Source organism: Pan paniscus, chromosome 9 (assembly GCF_029289425.2).
Source record: "Pan paniscus chromosome 9, NHGRI_mPanPan1-v2.0_pri, whole genome shotgun sequence".
Lineage (NCBI taxonomy): Eukaryota > Metazoa > Chordata > Mammalia > Primates > Hominidae > Pan > Pan paniscus.
Window position 1 is genome coordinate 121007897 of NC_073258.2, and position 22104 is coordinate 121030000.

Here is a 22104-nt window from a genome sequence, read left to right on the forward strand (position 1 = left end):
TGAGGCAGGAGAATGACTTAAGCCCAGGAGGTTGACGCTGCAGTGGGCAGTGATTGTGCCACTACACTCTAGCCTGGGTGACAGAGTGAGATCCTGATTCAAAAAAAAAAGAAGAAGAAAAAGAGAGAAAGAAAGAATATCTCCTAGCAACCCAAATGTGATCAAGGTGCATTTTATAAAGGTACTGATTAAAATACCTTTGATTAAAAACAAAACACTTTCATGAAAGAAAATGGTGGTTTAGAAAGTAAAATAAGGCACAAGAGTTTGACATTTTAGGAAAGTTCTATGAAGGCCATGAGTTATTGGATGTCCCCTGTTATCTTCAGTTAATGCCTGTTCAACACCTCAGTTACCTGCTTTATGGAAAAAAAACAAAAAACAAAAAAACAAAGCAAGCAACCTTTTCTTTGTCCAGTTCTGTGATTTGTTTTCGGAATCTTTGTAAACAACCCTGCTAGCTCCTTTTATGGTAGAAAACTGAAAGGGGGAAGTGACCTGCTAAGACTCAAAAAGTGAGTCACAGGCTGAACTCAGGCCACCTCCCTATCCTGCACTCCTGATGTTTCTACCCAGATATTCCAGTTATTTGCTATACATTTATAGAAACTTTAATTTCCACTTCCATGCCACTGGAAAAATATAAGACTCCAATGTACCCAGGGTGTATCCAGGGATCTGTCATCCTCTAAGTGGGCCTATTAGGTAAAAAAAAAAAAAAAAAAAAAAAAAAAAATCAGAAAATGTTATTTATTGATCTTCGTGGTGGATCTGCTTGGCGTGTTTCCTATCAGGCAGTTGGGCGCCCTGGGCTGCCAGGATCCTCTTTAGAACCCCACCTGGAAGCATCCCAGCATCTCCCAGTGCCCAAGCATCTACCCAGCTCTGGAGGGGCCGATGAGCCCAGTGACCTCGAGGAGCTGGAGAAGTTTGCCAAGACCTTCAAGCAGAGGCGCATTAAGCTGGGCTTCACACAGGTTTGGTTTTAGGGGAAAAGATAGAAGAAGTCCAGCCGAGCGGCTGGAGACTGGGCTTCCCAAGTGCAGGTTTCAAGAGTGACCAGAGGCTCGATGTGTTTGGGGTCTCCTCATCATGTCCCTGAGTTCTCTGAGAATAGGGCACAGTTGCCATTGGTAGGGAAACTGAGGACGTTGCTGGTGGAGGAGAATGAGAGGTGGAAAAGGGGCTGGCTCTCCTGAGCACGTGGGCGTGGTCCACTGAGAGTCTAAGGAGAGAAAGAAACCGATTCTTCACCTTAGAGGGAGGAGACTTGGAAAGGAGCCGAGCATGGGTGAGCACTCAAAGATTCAGGCTGGCTGTGTGATCGATGCTAGGACCATGCAGGATGTGGGCAGACAAGAGGAGGAGGCTGCCTCTCATGTTCCTCCCCCTCGGTCCCCACGCTTAGGGAGATGTGGGGCTGGCGATGGGAAAGCTGTATGGCAACGACTTCAGCCAGACCACCATCTCACGATTTGAGGCCCTCAACCTGAGCTTCAAGAACATGTGCAAGCTCAAGCCCCTGCTGGAGAAGTGGCTGAATGATGCAGGTAGGCCTCGCAAACACGGATGCCAGGGGCCCTAGAGGGCTCTGCAGGGAAGGGCCAGTGACTTGTCGTGTTGGGGCTTTTGGGAGTTTGATACCTAACACCCCTTTCTTCTCCTGAGACTGGAGCCGATGGAGAAACAAGACACAGGACACAGGCAAGTGTAGATGAAAGTGTCAGCTCGACTACTGAGAAGCCCTCAGAAGGATGTGGATTTAGGTCTGTGTCCATCAGGATTTGTCCCCATTCCATTCCTACCCCATCCCACCCAGCGTAGATCTTAGGACAGCTTGCCAGCAACAAAGTCTGGATCTGCAGAGCAGATACACTTATGCAGATTGCTGTCTGGAATAAGTCTAATCAGGGATACAGGGCAGTGGAGCCTCTAGGGTCTCACTGGGAGGGGGAGACCACAGGCATGACACAGGGTCTTTCCCTGGGTAGTTCTTGAGGAGGTTTTCAGCAGACAGGGACTTACTGCAACCCAGGCTGGTCAGGAAAGCCTGACAGCAGGAATGGGGTTTGCAGGAGGACTCAGTGAGGGGTGGTGGCCGGGAGGCAACCCAGGAGATCAAGCATGTAAGCCAAGGGACCTCACATTTGGCAGCAGGGACTAGCATATAGGATGGGGCTTCTCAGCCTTGGCACTATAGCCATCCTGGGCCAGGTCATTCTTGTTACCAGGGACTGGCCTATGCATTGCAGGATGTTTTGAGCATCCCTGGTCCCTACCTACTAGTTGCCAGTAGCATCCACCCCCAGTTGAAACAGCCAAGAATCTCTCCAGACATTGCCAAATGTCCCAGGGGGAGTGGTGGTGATGCAGAGTCCCCCCCGGTTGAGAACTGCCGGCCTAGGCAGAGAGAGGGAGTGAGCCAGTCTCCAGGGCTGGGCTCTATTCAGTAGATTCATATGGATTCGTGGTTACACTGGAGAGGGAGAAAAGGGTGGGGCAGCCAGCCAGGGCTGTTACTCATACAGAAGGGCCTCCACACGCAAGCATGGGAGCGGGCAGGAAGCTCCCCCTACAGGCTGTCCCTTAGACAGCCTTTATGGAAGCACTGAAATGAGCGAAATGATCCGAAGGTCTTCGAATCTCTGGGGAAGGGCCCTGTGACCATTTCTAGTCTCCATCAGATACCTGAATCCTTCCTCAGGGATATCCCTCCTATGGCCCCTACAGCCTTAGCTCAAACATTTGCACTGGCAGGAAAATGACTCCAACACCAACAGTCTGCCACCAAGTGCCATTGCTTTTGGCTGCAAATCTCATTTCACATTTCACTCAGTATTCACATCCAGGCATATCTGTAAACAGCAGCCTCACGAGCATTACTCACAGGAGCCCTGCCAGTGCCCCCTTACACCCACATGTGTCACCGATGCATGAGCATCCCTCAGCTGTGACCCCAAACACTGGAGACACTGCTGTGGGGGCCACAGAGGGCCATGGAGGGTCACGGAGGGCCACAGAAGGCCATGGAGGACAATGGAGGGCCACGGAGGGCCTTTGCCCTGAGCAATGAAAAGAAATAGGATTCTTGGTCTGTTCTGGGCTCCCTGCTGGGGGAGGGGATTGCTTCTGAAAATGCCACTGCAGAGCCCATCGGGAAGGGTTGTTGGACCTCAGATCCATGAAGGCACCGGCCACTCATCCCCTTCTCTAGGCTTCCTCTGGTCCTTCGTGTCCCCGCAGAGTCCTCTCCATCAGACCCCTCAGTGAGCACGCCCAGCTCCTACCCCAGCCTCAGTGAAGTATTTGGTAGGAAGAGAAAGAAACGGACCAGCATCGAGACCAACATCCGCCTGACTCTGGAGAAGAGGTTTCAAGATGTGAGCAGCACCTTCGGGTGGGCATGGGTGGGCTACCTCACACAGGTAGGGAGAGCAGACACGGCACAGGCCCCTTGGCACCAGCCCCTCCGCACCTCACACCTGCTCTGGGACACGATCAGAAAACACATTATCCCACTCCGGGCGCCCAGGTATTGGAGTGCAAAGCTGCCCTCCATCTCAGGTTCCAGGAACCTCCTCCTCCTCCACTGACCCTTCTTGCCCTGACATCTATTGAGGGCCCTTTGTTTCTCTCACTGGGAGATTTAAAGAACGGGCTATAGGGTCCCAGAACACAGTGTATCTCCGTATCCAGTTGAGGTAAAGGGAGCAAAGCCAGGGGATTGTATGTAAGTTCTCTATTTTCTAGGCAGTACATTTTGTATTTTTCAAATTATAAATGTAATAAATGCTTATTGTAAACAATTTAAGTGCAGGGAAGTAGAAAGAAAAAAACGCCCATCGCCAAATGCCATCTGACCTCACTTCCTTCTACTCCTTCTTTTCTATGCACATTTAGATACTTGTGATCATGTTATACACCTACGTTTTTTGGAACTTGTAGCAAAAGCATATTTTTGAGCCAGTATGTGGAAGCTGTGAGCCCCATGTGGGCTGGGGAAGAGAAGAGGGAGAAACAGATGTGGCCTAGCCAGCCTCTAGCCAGGATCCCTCAGATCCCAGCCTCCAGAGCCGCCATGGGTACCACGCGTCTTCAAAGGCCCCAGGCCTCCAGGACTGCTGCCCCTCCAGCAGATTCCTCGCACATTTAGCTCAAAGATTTGGTGCCCATATCCAGCTAGCAGAATGACAGGAACTGGCTTTTCCTTCTTTTTAGGCTTTCTAGAGTGGCAAGGTTAAGGGAGGGTGTAAGAGTGGGGGAAAGTGGCCGGGGCTAAAGACCAGGTGTGAAGGATCGGAACAAGGGAGTGGCGCCGGTGTAGCATGTATTGCTATGCCACAGTCCTGATGGGTCCACATGTTTTAGCTTTCTCATTTTCTGCTTTGAGACAGGAGGACAGGAAGAAATGACAAGGCAGGCCAGGCATGGTGACTCATGCCTGTAATCCCAGCACTTTGGGAAGCCGAGGCAGGTGGATCACCTGAGGTCAGGAGTTCAAGACCAGCCTGCCCAACATGGTGAAACCCCATCTCTACTTAAAGTACAAAAATTATCTGGGCGTGGTGATGTGTGCCTGTAATCCCAGCTACTCAGGAGGCTGAAGCAGAGAGAATTGCTTGAACCCGGGAGGCGGAGGTTGCAGTGAGCGGAGATCGCGCCACTGCCCTCCAGCCTAGGCAACAGAGCGAGACTCCGTCTCAAAAAAAACAAAAACAAAAAAAAGAAATGACAAGGGCGAAGGACATCAGGTAATAAGGAAGAACACAGAAGGGAGCAGCAGCTCTGGGGACTCTACCTGCCCCACATAACTCATCCATGGACTCCTCTCCTCTGAACTCATGAATGAAGGAAAGACAGCCTACATCTATGGAGACCCTACTTTGTATCAGGCCCTGTGCTTGACAGTTTACACACATTTTCTCATTTAATTCTCACAATAATCCTGTGTGGTGGGCATGATTATTCTCATTTCATAGATGATAAGACAGGCTCAGAAAGGTTAAGAAAGTTTTGTAAGGACACATAGTAAGTGAAAAAGCCAGTATTTCATCCTAGGTCTGACTCTAAAGCTTTTGATCCATGTATAGTTGTATCCTGTTTCTTTGGGACCTCTGTTCCCTGCCCCTGATTCCCTTCTCTTGGCCATACTCTGTCCTTTCGGTCCCTATAGAACCCAAAACCCAGCTCGGAGGAGATCTCCATGATTGCAGAGCAGTTGTCCATGGAGAAGGAGGTGGTGAGGGTCTGGTTCTGCAACCGACGCCAAAAGGAGAAGCGAATCAACTGCCCTGTGGCCACACCCATCAAACCACCTGTCTACAACTCCCGGCTGGTGAGTGGCCAGGAACCAAGCTGTCTGCCAAGCACTGGAGGGACATGATGCTTGGAGGGGAAGGTGGTGGCTGCAGGGAAGAGGGGAGCATCCAGTAAATAAATAAGCAAAGAGATGCTGTATAGAATATAGTATAAAGAAGGGCGAGGGAATAGAAGGGGATAGCGGGGAGATACTCTTTCAATAGAGAGGTCAGAGAGGACCTCCCTGAAAAGGGTGTGTGAACAGAGACCTAGAGTTGTCAGGGAATGAAATACATGGATATCTGGGGGAAAGAATGTTCTAGGCAGAGGACCTAGCAAGTGAAAAGAGCCAGTATGCTTAAGAAACAGCAAGGCAACCAATGTGGCTGGGGACAGAACGAGAAAGGGGACCAGAAGTAGGAGAGGAAGTCAGAGAAGAAACAGGAAGCAGAGCGCCCAAGATCTTGGAGGCCATTGAAAGGCCCCTGGCTTTCAGTTTGGGTAAAATGAGAAGCCATTGGAGAGCTCTAGCCAGAGAAAGCTGAGCTGGTTGACACAGGCTGCTATGTGGGGAATAATCTGTGTGGAAGCAGGAGACCAGCTAGGAGAACGACAATGGTCAGGCTGTGTGATGGAGGCTTGGCCCAGGGTGGTAGCCATGGAGGTGAGGAGGAGTGGTTGCATTCTGGCTAGACTTTGATGGTGGAGTAGCATGATGTGCTCAGATATGGAATACAAGAAAGGAAGCAAAGATGACTGAAAGGGTTTTGGCCTGAGCAATGCGTTGGAAAGCACTGCCATTTTTTTGAGATGATGAAAACTGCAGGAAGAGCAAGTTTGAGGAAAAAAACTAAGAATTTGGGGCTGGTCATATTAAGTTGAACATACCTACAAGGCATCCAAGAGTGAGTATGAAGGAGTTATATCTGTGACTCTGGAGTTCAAGGGAGAAGCCAGGGCTGGGAACAATTTGAAGTTCTAGAGAGACAATGAAGTTTAGGGGGCAGGAAATACCTTCTCCATGCAGGGAGAAATGGTATCTGGAGGGTGGGTGTGGGAAGGTTCTTCTCTGGGGATGGTGATGGTTGAAGGTTAAGGGAGTTGGGGAGAATGATGTTGCCCTTCAGTCTTTCAGCACTGTAAGATGGGTGAAATGCAGCCTTCTCAGGGTGGGACACAGCTGTTTCCCAAAAACTACACCATTGTTGATTCTTTCACCAACCAGCTACCGACTACCTTCTATATATTGTGCCAAGTGCTGGGGATACAAAGATAAATATTGTTTGTTCCCTGTCCCAGAGGACCTCACTGCCTAGCAGAGGAGCAGGTAAATAAACGAATGGAAAACAGCATGATCATTTCTCCAGGAGAACTTAGGAGCAGCAGCTAACCAGCCTTGGGAGCTGGTGATTAGGACAGGCTTCCCCGAGGAGATAATTAATACCTGAGCTGAGTCTAAAGGACGAAGAGGAATGAGAGGCAAATAAATGTGGGTGGAGCTCTCCCAGGGGAAAGTACAAGGGCTGTGGAATGGGGCAGGGAGAGTGTGGCACACTCACAGAACTGCAAGTGGTTCCATGAGGAGGAGTGTTGAAAGATGAGGCTGGACAGACCAGCAGGGGCCAGACTGTGCAGGGATTGTACACAATGCTAAGGAACTGAAGGTTTGGGGGAATCACTGAAGGATTTTCATAGGATATTGGCATGATAATTTTCTCTTTTTTGAATGATCACTCTGACTGCAGGATAAAGGATGGCTTGAAAGGCCCAAGATGGGTTGCAGGGAGACCAGTTAGGATGGGACTGCAGGTATCCAGCAGAGAAAGACTGAGGGCAAAGCAACCCCATGAGGTAGGAATGACAGGGTGGGAGGGATTCAAGAAATCCTTAGAAGGTCTTGGTTAATGAATGGAAAGCTGGATGGGGGCAGGGAGAGAGATGAAGAAAAGGGAATCCTCTGCGATGACTCTTGGCATTCAGGCTGGGCTAACTGGGTAGATGGTATTGCCATTTACAGAACAAGAAAAGCAGGAGGAGATGGCTTGGGAGTGGGAAGAAGTGATGATTTCAGTTCTTATGTCATCATGATGTACAGTGAGGCCTGCAGGATACCCATGTGGGAATGTCCTTGGGCACTTGAGATTATGGGTCTGGAGGTGAGACTGGAAGGCTGGGATGGAGACATGGACTAGGGAGTCACAAGTGTGCAGGTGGTGGGTGAAATCCTGGGTGAGGAGGAACTCGCCTATGGAGTTTATGTAGAGGAAGCAAAGAGCAAAGGCCATGCCACCAGCTTTTGCAAGATGGGCAAAGGAAGAGGATCAGGGAAGAAACTGAGAAGGAGGGACCAGAAAAGACAAGAAACTACAACCACGTAGATGTGCGGAGTGTTGGGCAGGAATGAGCCCCATAGGAGTGCCATGGGAACGAAGAGGAAAGACACCCAAATCAGAATGGGGCCCGGGAGGGTGAATATCTAATTTGTTTGGAGAACAGATTAGTAATTAGCAAGAGTAGTGTACAAGGCAGAAGGAACAGCCTGTGAGAAGGCATGGAATTTTTAAAATTTTTTATTTATTTTTATTTTTTTTTTGAGACAGAGTTTTGCTCTTTTTGCCCAGGCTGGAGTGCAATGGTGCGATCTAGGCTCACTGCAACCTCCACCTCCTGGGTTCAAGTAATTCTCCTGCCTCAGCCTCCTGAGTAGCTGGGATTACAGGCACCCACCATCACACCTGGCTAATTTTGTATGTTTAGTAGAGACGGGGTTTCACCATGTTGGCCAGGCTGGTCTTGAACTCCTGACTTCAGGTGATCTGCCCACCTTGGCTTCCCAAAGTGCTAGGATTACAGGCATGAGCCACCGCACCCAGCCCGAAGGCATGGAATTATAAAACCACATGATGCATTTGGGAAATCACAAGCATTTCAGTCTGGCTGGAGCAAAGGGTTAAGGATTAAAATTAGAGGGGCTGATGAGTGTGGGATCATAATGGGCCATGGATGCTGAAGTACCCTAAACTCTCTAAGGGATCATTGAACATGTTAAGTTGGAGGCAACATGATATTCATTCATTATTTCTTCCTTAAGCATTCACTGAGCACCTGCTATATGTTTGGTACTGGGGCTCCAGTGGTGAACCGCACACGTGACCCCTGCTTACAGTGTAGCAGGAAAACAGATACTAAACAAATGCATTTGTGATGAAGGCTTCAGAGAAGAGGTACAGATATTTGAGGTGCCTAACCTAGTCCAGGGTATCAGGAGCTTCTCTGAGGAATGATGTTTAAACTGACACCAGAAGAATGAATGTCACCATTGCTATTAACAGGGAAAGTGTCTGAGTTGGGGGGGGCGCAGAGAGGTGTGAGGGCAGGGAAGAATATTCTAGGTAGAGGAAATAGCATGTACAAAGGTTCCAAGGTTGATGGTGGGGTGGGGTAGGAGGAAAGAAGCACAGAAGGCCAGAACGGGCTGGAAACCAGGGAGTGAGGGTGTGAATGAGGAGGCTGGAATGGTAGGCAGGGGCTGGATTATGTCGGGAATCGTAGGCCTTGTTAAGAAACTTGGGTCATGTCATAGGAACTTTGGAATCTTTAAAGATTGGGCTTTGTTTAGAGCAGATGGGAAGTAGTAGATTCTCCCTTTGGTTCAGTGCCAACCCAGGACATCAACATGGTGAGAAATGGAGGGGGCCTAGAGGAGCCATGCAGGGGCCCCATTCCCCATCAGCTTTCATTCGACACATATTTACTGAGCACCTGCAACGTTCCAGGCACCATAGAAAGCACTGGGGGTGCAGCAGTGAACCACACAGGCGTTACCCTGCCCTCATGAAATCTACAGCCTAATGGCTGTGAAGGACATGAAATAAATAGTTACACTAACACTTGTGATGTCATGAAGGAAAAGGAGGGAGAAAATTTTCTGATCCTATCTTTGGGTCTCATTGAGACAGTCCCTTGGGACTAGGACATAGTTTCTTCTGCTTCTGGAATAAAATGATTAGCAGGTAGAAAGGCAAAATGGTGCAGATCAGTGTGGGCAGAATGCTATAATATATCTAGAAAATAAAAAAGGGGAACCATGTATATGTCTGTTCGCATATGCCTAGCCTGTCTCCAGAAGGAAACAAGCTGGCCGCACTGACCAAATACATTATCACTTATTTAAAAACAACAACAAAGCCAGGCATGGTGGCTCACGCCTGTAATCCCAGCAATTTGGGAGGCCAAGATGGGTGGATCACCTGAGGTTAGGAGTTCGAGACCAGCCTGGCCAACATGGCAAAACCCTGTCTCTACTAAAAATACAAAAATTAGCTGGGCATGGTGGTGGGTGCCTGTAATCTCAGCTACTCGGGAGATTGAGACAAAAGAATCACTTGAACCCAGGAGGCAGAGGTTGCAGTGAACCGTGATCGTGCCATTGCACTCCAGCCTGGGTGACAGAGCGAGACTCCATCTCAAACCAACAACAACAACAACAACAACAACAACACATGTCTTGGGTGTGACAGCAGGGAGGGAGGAGAAGAGGTAGGGAGATTATTGATAACATCTCTTACCACTCTGCCACCCCTCCCAACCTGTGCCCGTCTCCACCCTTCACAGGCCCCCAGCCTACTGAGGAGGCTCATTGTATAAGGAAAAGTAAATGAAAACAGGAAAACCATTTCTGATTAATGACGAAATAAGTACATGCTGCATCCTGTTAGGGTAGGATCTTCCAAACTGGGGAGAGCAGAACTACCTTTCAATAGCCTTTGCGAACACCTGGTCAGAGCTTCCCCTGTTAGCATGAGAAGAATAAGGGGCAGTGAAAATACACAGATTTTAGCTCAAAAGAAGAGTCGAATAACATCTAGAAATATACAGCAGTTGACAGCTGCTTCTTCCAGAAAGGGAGAGAACTAGCATTTAACAAGCTGACACTCTCTGCCAGCTGTTGGGTTGGAAGCTTTACAGACATTATCTCATTATGACTTAATTAAAATATATAATGGAAGTATTGCTGCTATTTTACAGATGAGAAAACCAAATCTCAGTAGGGTTAGATAACTTGCCCAAAGTCACACAGATAGTGGTGGAGCTGTCTTACTCCCAGACCTGTTGGGCTCCAAAGTCTATTCTTTCTATTACATCTTGTTCTACATTGTTCTAGGATAGTAACAGTGAGGGGGAGGTTCCTGAATTGCATGGGAGGGTAAACAAAGTTATCCCAGGTCCCTTTCTAATCTCAGAGCTGATGATGCTATGAGGTCTCCAGGGCAATATAAAAAGCTTCAGAGACCAAAGTTCAGTGCCTCCAGTCACCTCTGGAGAGTCCATGCTCCATTCATCCATCAGAGTGGGAAAGCCTGCGAGAGGCTGCTAGGCTGAGCAACCCTGCTGTCCTCAGCAAAAGCAGGGTTCTTTTAGGGAAAAAGCAATGGAGACCAGAAAATGACAGGCAACCAGCAGTATCTGCCACAGCAGGGCCCAAGAGGCTTGTCTTGCTCACCTCCAGGGCTCTCAGGCAAGGCAGCCTTCGGCTTGGCAGTGTCAAAGAAACCTTATCAGGCAATACACATTGTCAGGGGCTGGAGGGCCCTGGTGTTGACACCAGGGAACTTCCGGAGCAGACTGGACCTGGTTCTGGATGCCAGTATGTGGTCCAGAGGCCTTCCCATAGAAAGGAGGATGGCATGTAGGCTAGGAAATCACCAAGGAAGCCAAGCCCTGGTCTCTGTAGAGTCTGGGGCCTACTGTCTTTGGAGAGTGATCTGAAGTTGGAGAAGGGAGCAGAAATGGACATTTACAAGCTTCTGTTGTTTTTCAGGTATCTCCCTCAGGGTCTCTGGGCCCCCTCTCTGTCCCTCCTGTCCACAGTACCATGCCTGGAACAGGTGAGCTTTAAAATGAGATTTCTGAAGAACACCAGAATTCTTTTAAAAAATGGGATATTAGAACTGAAAGGTATCTACCTAAGTCAGGCTTCCCTAAATGCATTTCAAAGGATATTAAAATCTGTGTTGGGAAAAAAGGGTTCTGTGATCAAATAAGTCTGGAAAATGCTGAGGAAGCCCAGTTTAAACAAGTGAATTGTTTTGTTTTGTTTTGCTTTAACTGCAGCACTTCTAAGCACTTAGGTGCATAAAATTCCAAAATGAACTGTGTGGAAGGCCCAGGGAAGGCAAGGCTTCCCAAAGTAATACTCTAGTCCTCAAAAAGCACAAATTATTTCAATGCACTAGACAGGATGATCGCATGCCCAAGGGTGGCCAGGACAGTCCCAGTGTCTGCTTCATGTCCTGACATAATTATCAATAGCACTTCCTTCCACTTTTCTTTCTTTCTTTTTTTTTTTTTTTTTTGAGACAGAGTTTCACCCTTGTTGCCCAGGCTGCAGTGCAATGGCACGATCTCAGCTCACCACAACCTCTGCCTCCCAGGTTCAAGCAATTCTTCTGCCTCAGCCTCCCGAGTAACTGGGATTACAGGCGTGTGCCACCAAGCTCGGCTGATTTTTTGTATTTTTAGTAGAGACAGGGTTTCTCCATGTTGGTCAGGCTGGTCTTGAACTCCTGACCTCAAGTGATCCGCCCGCCTCGGCCTCCCAAAGTTCTGGGATTACGGGCGTGAGCCACCGCACTCAGCCCCTTCCACTTTTCAAAGTGTCTTAGGGTCTTAGTTTGGATGGTAAAATATACGTCACCCTATCCATAGAACACAGTTTGGGAAACACAAACACAAGAGTTAATCCAAATACAAATCTGCCATTTCACAGAGGATGAAAATGAGTTTCAGGAAAGTGAAACAAATCAGCACAGGCCACAGAGCTGCTGAGTTGATGGCCGGGGACCAAGACAGGGCTCAGGTCCCCTCACTCCCAGTTCATTGTTCTTTTTGTTTTTGTTTTGTTTTGTTTTTTGAGACAGGGTCTTGCTCTGTTGCCCAGGCAATGTGGTGACACAATCATGGCTAACTGCAGCCTCGACCTCCCAGGCTCAAGTGATCCTCCCACCTCAGCCTCCTGAGTAGCTGAGACTACAGGTGCATATCACACCTGGCTAATTTTTGTATTTTTTGCAGAGACTGGGTTTCGCCATGTTGCCCAGGTTGGTCTTGAATTCCTGGGCTTAATCGGCCCTCCTGCCTCAGCCTCCCAAAAGTGTTGGGCTTACAGGCATGAGCCACCATGCCCAGCTCAGTTCATTACTCTAGTTTCTAGAAAACCAAGCACCTTTTCTTTGTGGAGACTGGAGAACTAGAGCAGCTGGCAATCTTTCATCGTGCCCTCAAGTTCTCTTTCTCCCCTATGCACTTGCCTTTCTTTCCTCCTCTCTTCCTTCTTGTTCTTTTTCTCCTACCGCCTCTTGGTCTGGGGCTGCATGTGCCCAGCCTAGGGTGTGTCCTAGAGTAGGATGATTTTGGCATCTGTCCTTGGATTTGGCAAGTCTTAGACTTGCAGAACCAGCCACACCACTCTCCAGGGCCTGGGCTGCAGAGAGCATTTGTGACGACAGCCCCTCTGGGTGTGGGCAGAAGTTAATGCTAATGAGGCAGGAGGTAGTCAGGTGGGTGTGGCTAGGGAGAGGGTGAGGTCCCTTTGGGGATACACCAGGAAATTTGTGTCTGAGGGGCTATGTCCCGATGTCCCGGGATCCAGCAGCATTATTTCCCCCTTGTTTTTGCCTCTCCTTATCCTCAGTAACGTCATCCTGTTCCCCTGGGAACAACAGCAGGCCTTCATCTCCTGGCTCAGGACTCCATGCCAGCAGCCCCACTGCATCTCAAAATAACTCCAAAGCAGCAGTGAACTCCACCTCCAGTTTTAACTCTTCAGGGTAAGGTGAAGGGGAGGGTGCAGAGACATCCCAGCAGGGCCAAGGGACATGTGAGAAGCTGAGCCTATGCCTTGGGAAAGAAAGCTTGTCATAGATAGGGTTGGAAAAGAGGAATGGGGTGGCACAGAGAGGACAGAGTGACAGCCAGACTGGACTTTATCCCTAGGGAGTGGAGATTTTAAAAAGAAGCTTCAGTCAGTGAGCCATCCTGGCAAGGAGCTGATGTCAACACAGCCAAAATTTCCATCCTTACTTTGAGGGTGGAAATTTCCAAACACTCATGTCAGAAAGAGCCAGGTCCTTTGCTGGGCTTCATGGGAACCCAGTTCTCAGGAGGTTCTGATGTGAGCCCAGAGCTTAGGCACAAAGAAAACCCTGGGCTTCAAACATGGCTGACACAGGGAAAGAGGGAAGTGGTGCCAATTCCTGTCTCCCACTCCCAGCTGGGATGCAGTGGGGCAGGCAGCCTCCTGGGCTTCAGTTCATGAAGCAAAGAATCTACTCTAAAAAGTATTCTCAGAGCTGATGCCTTGTGAAAGAGAGATTCTGCCCTGATTCAGAACAAAACAGAGATGTGTAGGTTACAGACCTGAGTTCGTCAGAAAAGATGAACCCAGCTGTCCAAATCCAGGCGATTCAGCAAGGCAGCCAGTTCTTATTGGCCAATTGTTGCATAGCCCGAAACGCTGGCGCTCCTCACCTACCCCTACTGAGAGAGAGAAAGAGGACCATATAATATACATTACCAGCTTTAAAAAATTGTTTCGAGGTATAATTCATATACCATAAAATTCACCGTTTTAAAGTGTGCAGTTCAGTGGTTTTTAGTATATTCACAAGGTTGTGCAACCATCAGTGTTATCTAATTCCAGGATGTTTTTATTACTCCTCCCCCTAAAAGCCCCTGTACCTGCTAGCAGTCACTCCCCATTCCCATCTTACGCCATCACATTATTAGCTTTAGGATTGACTTCTTTCTTCCTTCCAGATCTTGGTACCGATGGAATCATCCCACCTACCTCCACTGAGACCAAAAAGTTTCTCCTACTCCACCTGGCCCTGTATTCCCCCTGGAAGGAAGGGAATCATGCCTTCTATATACAGACAGATTGCCTTCAGAAGAGTGGAAGAAAATCTCCACTATCAATGAACCCAGACTCTTGTCTTCTTCAAGAGCAAGGGCCTCTGGAGATCCAAACTGTGATTGAACCAAGTGCAGACTCCTAATGCTCTTGAAATACACAGCCCCTCCTAGGAGCTTACCATTTTCACCTTCCTTGCCTATGCCCTTGCCTTCTAGTTCCAAATATTTTAGCCAGCTTCACTGTGGCAATAGTCTTTCAGAGAAAAGACTTCTTGCTGTTATTCTCCAACTCATCCGTGGGCTTCTGGGGACAGCCATTTGGCTGGGGTGCCAAACACCAGAAGGGGAGATAATAGTTTTGACTCTGAACTTGGCCACAACCCCTGAACTGATCCCAAAATCTGTGAAAAGATTTGAATCTGATATCTCCACCAAAGCCTTGATGTTTTCTCTGTACAGCTAAGTTTTCTGATGGACTCTTCATCTCACCCCATTTTTTTAACCTCGCCCCCTTTTCTACAATCAAATCCATTCATTATTGCGCCCTCCAGGTCCCCTCCTTTTTGCAGAAGGTGTAAAATAGCTGCCCTTGGTGGGTGCCCTGGGCATGTTGCAACGCCCGCTGGTGCCCTTCTGTCTGTCCACATCTGCCTAGGGCTCAGGAGTGCCTGTTCTTTCCCTTCCTCCCTGTGTTTCTCTTTATCCTGTCCCCTCTCCTTTCTCCTGGCAGCAGAAAAGGAAGAACACAAGAGCAAACACATAACAATGATGGTGGCAAAGTACCTGTATATATAGCCCTTTCCCATTTTTTGCATTATGTTCTTAACTCCTTAATGTGGAATCTTCCAGCAAAATGTTTAACTCAGGTGTGATTTTTGAAAATGTCTCTGTAATATTTTATCTTCTTTAAAAAAAAAGGGGGGGGAAATACCAAAGTGTGAAATACTGTGCTACCTTCCAGAGTTCCCACATGGGCTGGGATTTTTTTTTCTTTTTCTTTCTTTTTTTTTTTTTGAGACAGTCTTGCTCCAGCCCAGGCTGGAGTGCAGTGGTGTGATCTTGGCTCACTGCATGCTCTGCCACCTGGGTTCAAGCGATTCCCCTGCCTCAGCCTCTCAAGTAGCGGGATTACAGGCGCCCACCACCAAAAATTAGCCCAGCTAATTTTTGTATTTTTAGTAGAGATGGGGTTTCACCATGTTGGTCAGGCTGGTCTTGAACTCCTGACCTCCTGATCCACCCACCTCAGCGTCCCGAAGTGCTGGGATTACAGGTGTGAGACACCGCGCCTGGCCTGGGCTGGGAATCTTTGTTGACTTCTTTGGGAACATTATCTCTAGAGTCTGCTTTTTTGTGGGCCAGTTTGTAGAGATGTAACATGAAGCCATTCCAGAAATGGTAACTTAAAAAAAAAAAGACTACATGTCTAGGAAACTGTTGAGATTCAAAGGAATCTCACTGTTCATAAATAAATGTGTATAGTGATTATGAAAAGCATTCCACTGTTGATAAGAAGAGGTTTAGATTCTTGTTCTGTGCCTTTTTGTTGTTGTGGGGGGCATGTGAGTGCATATAATGAAATGGGATGGCAGAAAATGTTTCAAATTGGGACATTAAGTGTATTACTCCCCAAACTGATGCTAAAGATGACATATGTTATTACAGGGCCCTGAAGAATTCAGAGTTGTTACTCTCTGTAACATAACTACCTTGAGGGCAGAGTAGGCCAGAGATATTGTAAGTGGGAGGATGGTGAATGTTTAAGGTGAAGTCATTTGAAACTTAAGAGGTGGGGACTGAGGCTAATGTCTCATGTCTCAGATACCCTGAACGGCAGTTATTCATTACTCACAACATAAAGCAATAAATAGTTAAGGCAGAGGATAATTTAATAATCACATATTAGCTGGGCTTGGTGGTGTATGCCTGTAGTCCCAGCTACTGAAGAGCCTGAGATGGGAGGATCTATTAAGCCCAGGAAGTCAAGGCTGCAGTGAGCAATGATCATGCCGCTGCACTCCAGCCTGAACAACAGAGTGAGACCCTGTCTCAAATATACATATTTGTCTCATATATATATATCTATATATGGCTTCAGAATGCATTGTGACTTTTGGTGAGGAGGTTGAAAGGCAGCAAACCTATTCTTGTGGTTTTTCTTAGATTAATACAAATTTAAATAGTTACCATTGGAGCCTGCAGTGAGCCGAGATTGTGCCACTGCACTCCGGCCCGGGCGACAGAGCGAGACTCCGTCTCAAAAAATAAAATAAATAATAAATAGTTATCATTACTGAGATAAACACTGACCTGTGGGAAAGAGAGGCCCTTCAAAAAGGTAATGGCTGATGGGGAAAAACTAAAATTGGGATTAAACACTTCTTGCAAATAATAATATCCACACAGGAAACCTAAATATTAATAATGAAGAGTTAACCGCTCCCTGATGTTTGAATGGGGCTTTAAAAATTCCTATTTCACGTCATGAAGTGGGAGAAGGCCTAATGGTAATGTTTACTTTCTCAAGAAAATATCTAGTTAAAAGGGGCCAGGTATGTAGCAAAGAGACAGCAAGAGGAGCCTTCGGCAGTACTTTTAAGTAACTAAGGGGACTGCTCCACCACCCATGAGCCCATCTGTGCATATCTCTGCACACATACACATGCATGCATGCATTCCTCCCTGTATGCTCATGGATGCTAGAGCTGACCCTTTTCTACAGAAGTCCTGGCTACCTTGACATCCTACTCAGGTGAGTGCTGAAAGCTGATCCTCTGCATTGTCCAAAACTTGGATTTTCATCCATTTGCCCATGATTTTTTATGAAAGAAATAAACAGAATTGTAGCCTGTTCAGACTCCAGTAGCTTTCCTTGCCAACTAACTTGGACATTGCTGAACAGAATCAAGCCTGAAAGTGAGCAAGGTCACCTTTCATGTCTGCATGATTCTGTAAAATCTGTAATTCCAGGGAAGTTTAACTGAAGCTTGATTCGCCGCCTCAGCATCTAACTAGGGACAAGAGAATCTAAGGGCAACCACCAGTCATTGCCAAGGGAGGAAAAAAAAAAAGATTGTTGCTGCTACATTTCAAATTGTATATATATATATTTTTTTTTTGACATGGTGTCTCGCTCTGTCACCCAGGCTGGAGTGCAGTGGCACGATCTCGGCTCACTGCAATCTCCGCCACCCAGATTCACGCCATTCTCCTGCCTCAGCCTCCTGAGTAGCTGGGACTACAGGCGCCCGCCACCACGCCCAGCTAATTTTTTCTATTTTTCAGTAGAGACGGGATTTCACCATGTTAGCCAGGATGGTCTCGATCTCCTGACCGCGTGATCCGCCCGCCTTGGCCTCCGAAAGTGCTGGGATTACAGGCGTGAGCCACCGCGCCCAGCCGAACTGTATTTCATACTCTGATGTTTAGTTGACTCAAAACGGGTGGGCCCAGCTCTGCGCTCCTAAGACAAAGTAAGGACTTTTGGTCTGACTCAGAGACTGAGCTTATTAACCCTAGGACTCAAAGCAGGAACCCTGGCCGGAGCTCCCAGTTTGCCAGGGCTCCTCGTGTGCTCTGTGTGGCCCCACCATAGCTCACCTGCTGACTCTTCTGCCTCTTCCTTCTGTGGGGGAAACTCCTTGCAGTTGAGGCTTTTTTTTTTTTTTCTGTATCCCTGTGGATACAGAAAAACTCCCTGTTGTGTGACTAGCACATAACAGGCAGTTATGTTTTTTAAATACAAAATTCCCTTTTTTTCCCTCTAAATTTTTAACGCCCTTCACTGAGATAGGAGTTGTGAATACAGGAGAATACAGTGCAAACCTGCAGGAATTTTTAGGTAAGTGGAGGCAGCATATCACAGTGGTTAAGGGCATTGTCATGCCAGACCCTATTGACTTCAGGAGGGATAGCACCAGATTCAAGAGGCCAGAGACCAAGAGCCAACAAATGCGACATAGGATTTGTTGAGGGGAACTTACATAAGAGGGATCCAGTGGCAACAGGCTGGACAGGAGAACCACCACTGCCTGCAGAAAGCACGCAGTTTACATGGCACTCTCATCTAACACCCTCCCACTAACAACCTCCACCTGGCAACCTTCATTTACCCCAAAACAAAGGGCCTCAGCCCCCTGTATGGCCCATGTTCCGAGGGCTGGGCCAGGGGCTCAGATGTTCCTCATACATAAGGAATAATCTCTGGGTTGGCCACGCTTGGAACACTAGACACACATTCAGGTGTGTCTGCCACACAGGGTCATTCTCAGGGTATACTTAAGTTACCGCTGTCAGGTGCATCTGCCATACAGGCATGATCTCCAGAGTCATATTGCCTGGGTTTGTACCCTACTCTGCCTCCTACTAACCGTGTCATCTTGGGAAAGCCTTGACTGCTCCATGACTCAGTTTCTCACCTGTAAAATGGAGATAACAATAGGTCCCATCCCATAGAATTGTTTGTGAGGATTGAGTGTGTGTATATATATGTGTGTGTGTGTATGCATATATATATGTGTGTGTGTATACATATATATGTATATGTGTATATATATGTATGTGTGTGTATACATATATATGTATATGTGTATATATATGTGTGTGTGTGTGTGTGTGTGTATATATATATATATATATGTAGTGCTTGGAACAATGCCTGGTACATTAATAAGGGCAATATAGGTGTTATTTGTTATTATTGTGATTATTATTCTCATTGCTATTAAATTGGTGGAGAGCTTCCTATCCCCTGCTCTCCTTAACAGCCCAGAATTTCTGGGGGATGCTACCGGTGACAAGGATCTGATTTGGTGGAACAGGGATTGTGGCCAAAGATACATACATCAACAAAATTTAATCCCAGGTCATGAAGCTTGAACCTAGAATCCCAGTCACCCTAGGATAAAGGCCCAATATTTTAGGAAGAACTGGCTCCTTCCCTTTTACCTTACCCCCTCAGCCTTTAGGCTCCTGAAGGCTTTAGTACCCTACTTTTGTGGGAAACGATGGCAGCAAGAAGAAAGTCCAGATTCAGATACTAGAAAAAAAATACTGCAACAAAACAAATGGGGGAAGAGGGTGAGCTCTGCATACTCTCCATTCAGTGAAGTGGAGCCTTCCATGTTTTACTTCTCCAGACTATCATTACCTGTTATCCGGTCTATCCTAACACATGTGTAACAGGCCTTCTCCAATTCATCTTACACTGATTTTAATTGAGTATTGCTAGAGCTGGGGTTCTCAACTTTGGTTGCACATTGGAATCACCCAGGGAGCTTTTAAATTGATTGATATCTACACAGAGATTCTGATTTACTTTTTTTGGAGTGTGCCCTGGGTATTAGGATTTTAAACAGCTCCCAAGTGATACTACCATGCTATCAAGATTAAGAACTACGACCCAAATGTGTATACGAATCACTGGGGAACTTGTTAAAATGCACATTCTAGTTTGGTAGGTCCAGGGGTAGGTTCTGAGATTCTGAGTCTCTAATGAACTCCAAGGTGATGCAGATTTTGCTGGTCCATAGACCACACTTTGAGTAGCAAGGGCTTGGAGAGCATGATAATATGATTCCCTTGTTCAATAACATCACGAGCTTCCACATAATAAGCTCTCTCAGCCTGGCATCTTAGGCTGGCATCAGAGGCATTTAAGGACTCTAACAGCAATGGTTATCAAATGTGATCATCTGAATGACTCCTGGGCAAGTTTAAAAAAATACAGACCCCTGGACCCCATACCAGACCTAATAAATCATAATATTCAAGGTACAGCCTGCACAGGGTATTTGAAAACACTTCCCAAGTGGCATAGATGATCAACACACTTTAGGAACTGTGATATGCTTCCAAGATAGTTTCCCAGGCTCATTTCACATTAATTCAACATACAAACATTTATTGTACCTGCCTCATGCTAGGTACTAGGGAAACAAAGATGAAACCAGTGCCATCCTTACCTTTGAAGAGTTGGTAAGATAAATGACCAAAACTAGAATATTTACTATTCCCCAGGCACGGCCTAAACACTCACACCTCTGCTAACGGTCTTCTCCTTTGAGAATGTCTAGGTTCCTCAGCACCCGGGATTGCCTGTCCTGATCAATCAAGACAGACACCGTCTTTACCCCATTCGAGCCTCCATTCTTATCGCTCAAACTTACTCTGCTTGGTATTAAAATAGAACCAGAGAAGAAAAGGATTTACCCAAAGTGAAATAAAACAGTTGGTATTTATGTAGTGACTTCCATGTGCCAGTCATTGTTCAAAGCACTTTACACATGTAATATTTTAAAATTCTCAAAATAACCATATGAGATAGGTGTTATTACTATCCCCATTCTCAGGATCGAGGAAAGGGAGGCAACAGAAAAGTAACTTGCCCAAAGACGTACCAAGCAAGGTTCACTTTCAAGCCTTATGCTTTACTGTCAAGTTGGTGACAGGGCTGACATTGGAATACTGTAACTTCTAATTCTCCGGCCTGAGCACTTTCCTGCTCATCAATTCCTGTTTCACGACTTAAATTCAAGCACGAGGGCAAGAACGATGTCTTACACCCCCCACAATGCCTAGTAAGGGTGCAAGCACTTAGTAGGTACTCGATAAATTGATTGGATGAGCTGTCCCATTGAGGGGAGGGGAGAAGTGGATAATGATTTAAACAAACAACAACAGCTAAACAAGAGCAGCGGCCTCCAGGTCTCACGTCACCGCTAGATCCCTCTTGACCCCCCCGCCAGAGAAGGAGGACCCTCCCGCGCCCTTTCGGAGCGTCGGTGGCCCGGCTCCGGCTCTGCGCTCCATCCTCCCAGCCAGCAGGTGCCCCCAGACCCCCGGCTCCTCCTCCGCCGCCGTCACAGCCTCGTCCTCCGCCTCTGGCTCCTCCGCTTCCTGTTGCCGCGATCCGGGCCGGGAGCTGCGGGCGCCCGGGCGCCCGAGGCTTCCCGGTACGCTCCGCCAGGTAACCGCTCGGCGCGAACTGCCCGGCCGGGGTGGGCACCGGGCCCGCGCGGCCCATTGGTGGGGAAGGAGGCGGCAGAGGGCCCGGGCTCGCCTCCGAAGGGGAGCGGGCCTCCTCCTGCCTCGGACGCCCGAGGCCTTCCTGCGCCAGGCGGCGGCGCCAGCGGGATGCGGGGATAACGGTGCCTGGCTCCAGCTCTTGGTCCGGGCGTGGCCGAGCGTAGCAGGCACCGCCGCGCGGAGATGCGATCGCCGTCCCTGCGAGGCCCCGGGGCCCGCGCTCGCCGCCAGCCACGCCTGCTCCAAGGCTCCTCCTCGCCAGTCTGGCCCTGGAACGGGAGAAACCAGGAGAGGAGCCTTGGACCTCTGAGCGGCGATGGCCTTCCAAATGCCCTTCCGTTCTTTGGCAAAAACCAAGAGCAAAAAGCCGAAACCCACACAGGGAGTTCCCAAGGTCACAGAGTTGTGTCTGCCATTTACGAATGTCTGTTCTTTTATTTAAGTGTTTGTAAATGGGCTACTGTTTTCTCTGTTCTGCCAAGGAATTAGGATTCAGAGAAGAAGACTCTAAAAATACTAATAGGCATATCCAAATGAGCTGATCCGCATTACTGGCCAGTGACCCTGGCCTTTAGAAGGAGATAAGGGAGGGCAGTTCTCTTCACGTGGGATACTTTGTATTTCTGGCCCTTACTCTGAGAATTGGCCTTGATGTTTTAGAAAGTTTATCTCAGAACTCCATGTCAGAGCTGGACCGGACTGTAGAGTTCTTCAGTCCTAGTCTCTTTCTTTCCTTTCCCTTCCTCCCCTTCCTCTTCCTTCTTTTCTTTTCTTTAATTTCTTTTTTTTTTTTAACTGTGGTTCTAGAGGTTAAAGTGATTTGCCCACACTCTTATGGCTAGTCTCTCTAGGGACAGAGACAGAATT

The 22104-nt window shown here is 47.7% G+C and overlaps 2 protein-coding genes across 6 annotated transcripts in view; both read left to right on the forward strand.

Annotated features, from left to right (window-relative positions):
* Positions 1–15787, forward strand: part of POU2F3 (POU class 2 homeobox 3) — an 81535-nt gene extending 65748 nt beyond the window's left edge. The window contains exons 7-13 of the mRNA XM_003819985.4: positions 795–977; positions 1409–1550; positions 3244–3380; positions 5174–5335; positions 11120–11186; positions 12992–13127; positions 14116–15787. Coding sequence (XP_003820033.1) covers positions 795–977; positions 1409–1550; positions 3244–3380; positions 5174–5335; positions 11120–11186; positions 12992–13127; positions 14116–14155 — 867 coding nt within the window. The 3' untranslated portion in view covers positions 14156–15787. The remainder of the gene's footprint in view (positions 1–794; positions 978–1408; positions 1551–3243; positions 3381–5173; positions 5336–11119; positions 11187–12991; positions 13128–14115) is intronic.
* A 5260-nt stretch (positions 15788–21047) lies between these two features.
* TLCD5 (TLC domain containing 5) overlaps positions 21048–22104 on the forward strand; it is a 9209-nt gene continuing 8152 nt past the window's right edge. For 2 of the 5 annotated variants that reach the window (XM_003819980.7, XM_057299270.2), the window contains exon 1: positions 21048–21178. The gene's annotated coding sequence lies outside the window, so the exon portion shown is untranslated. The remainder of the gene's footprint in view (positions 21179–22104) is intronic. The other 3 variants (XM_034933896.3, XM_003819981.7, XM_008973397.5) reach the window with 3 other exon arrangements.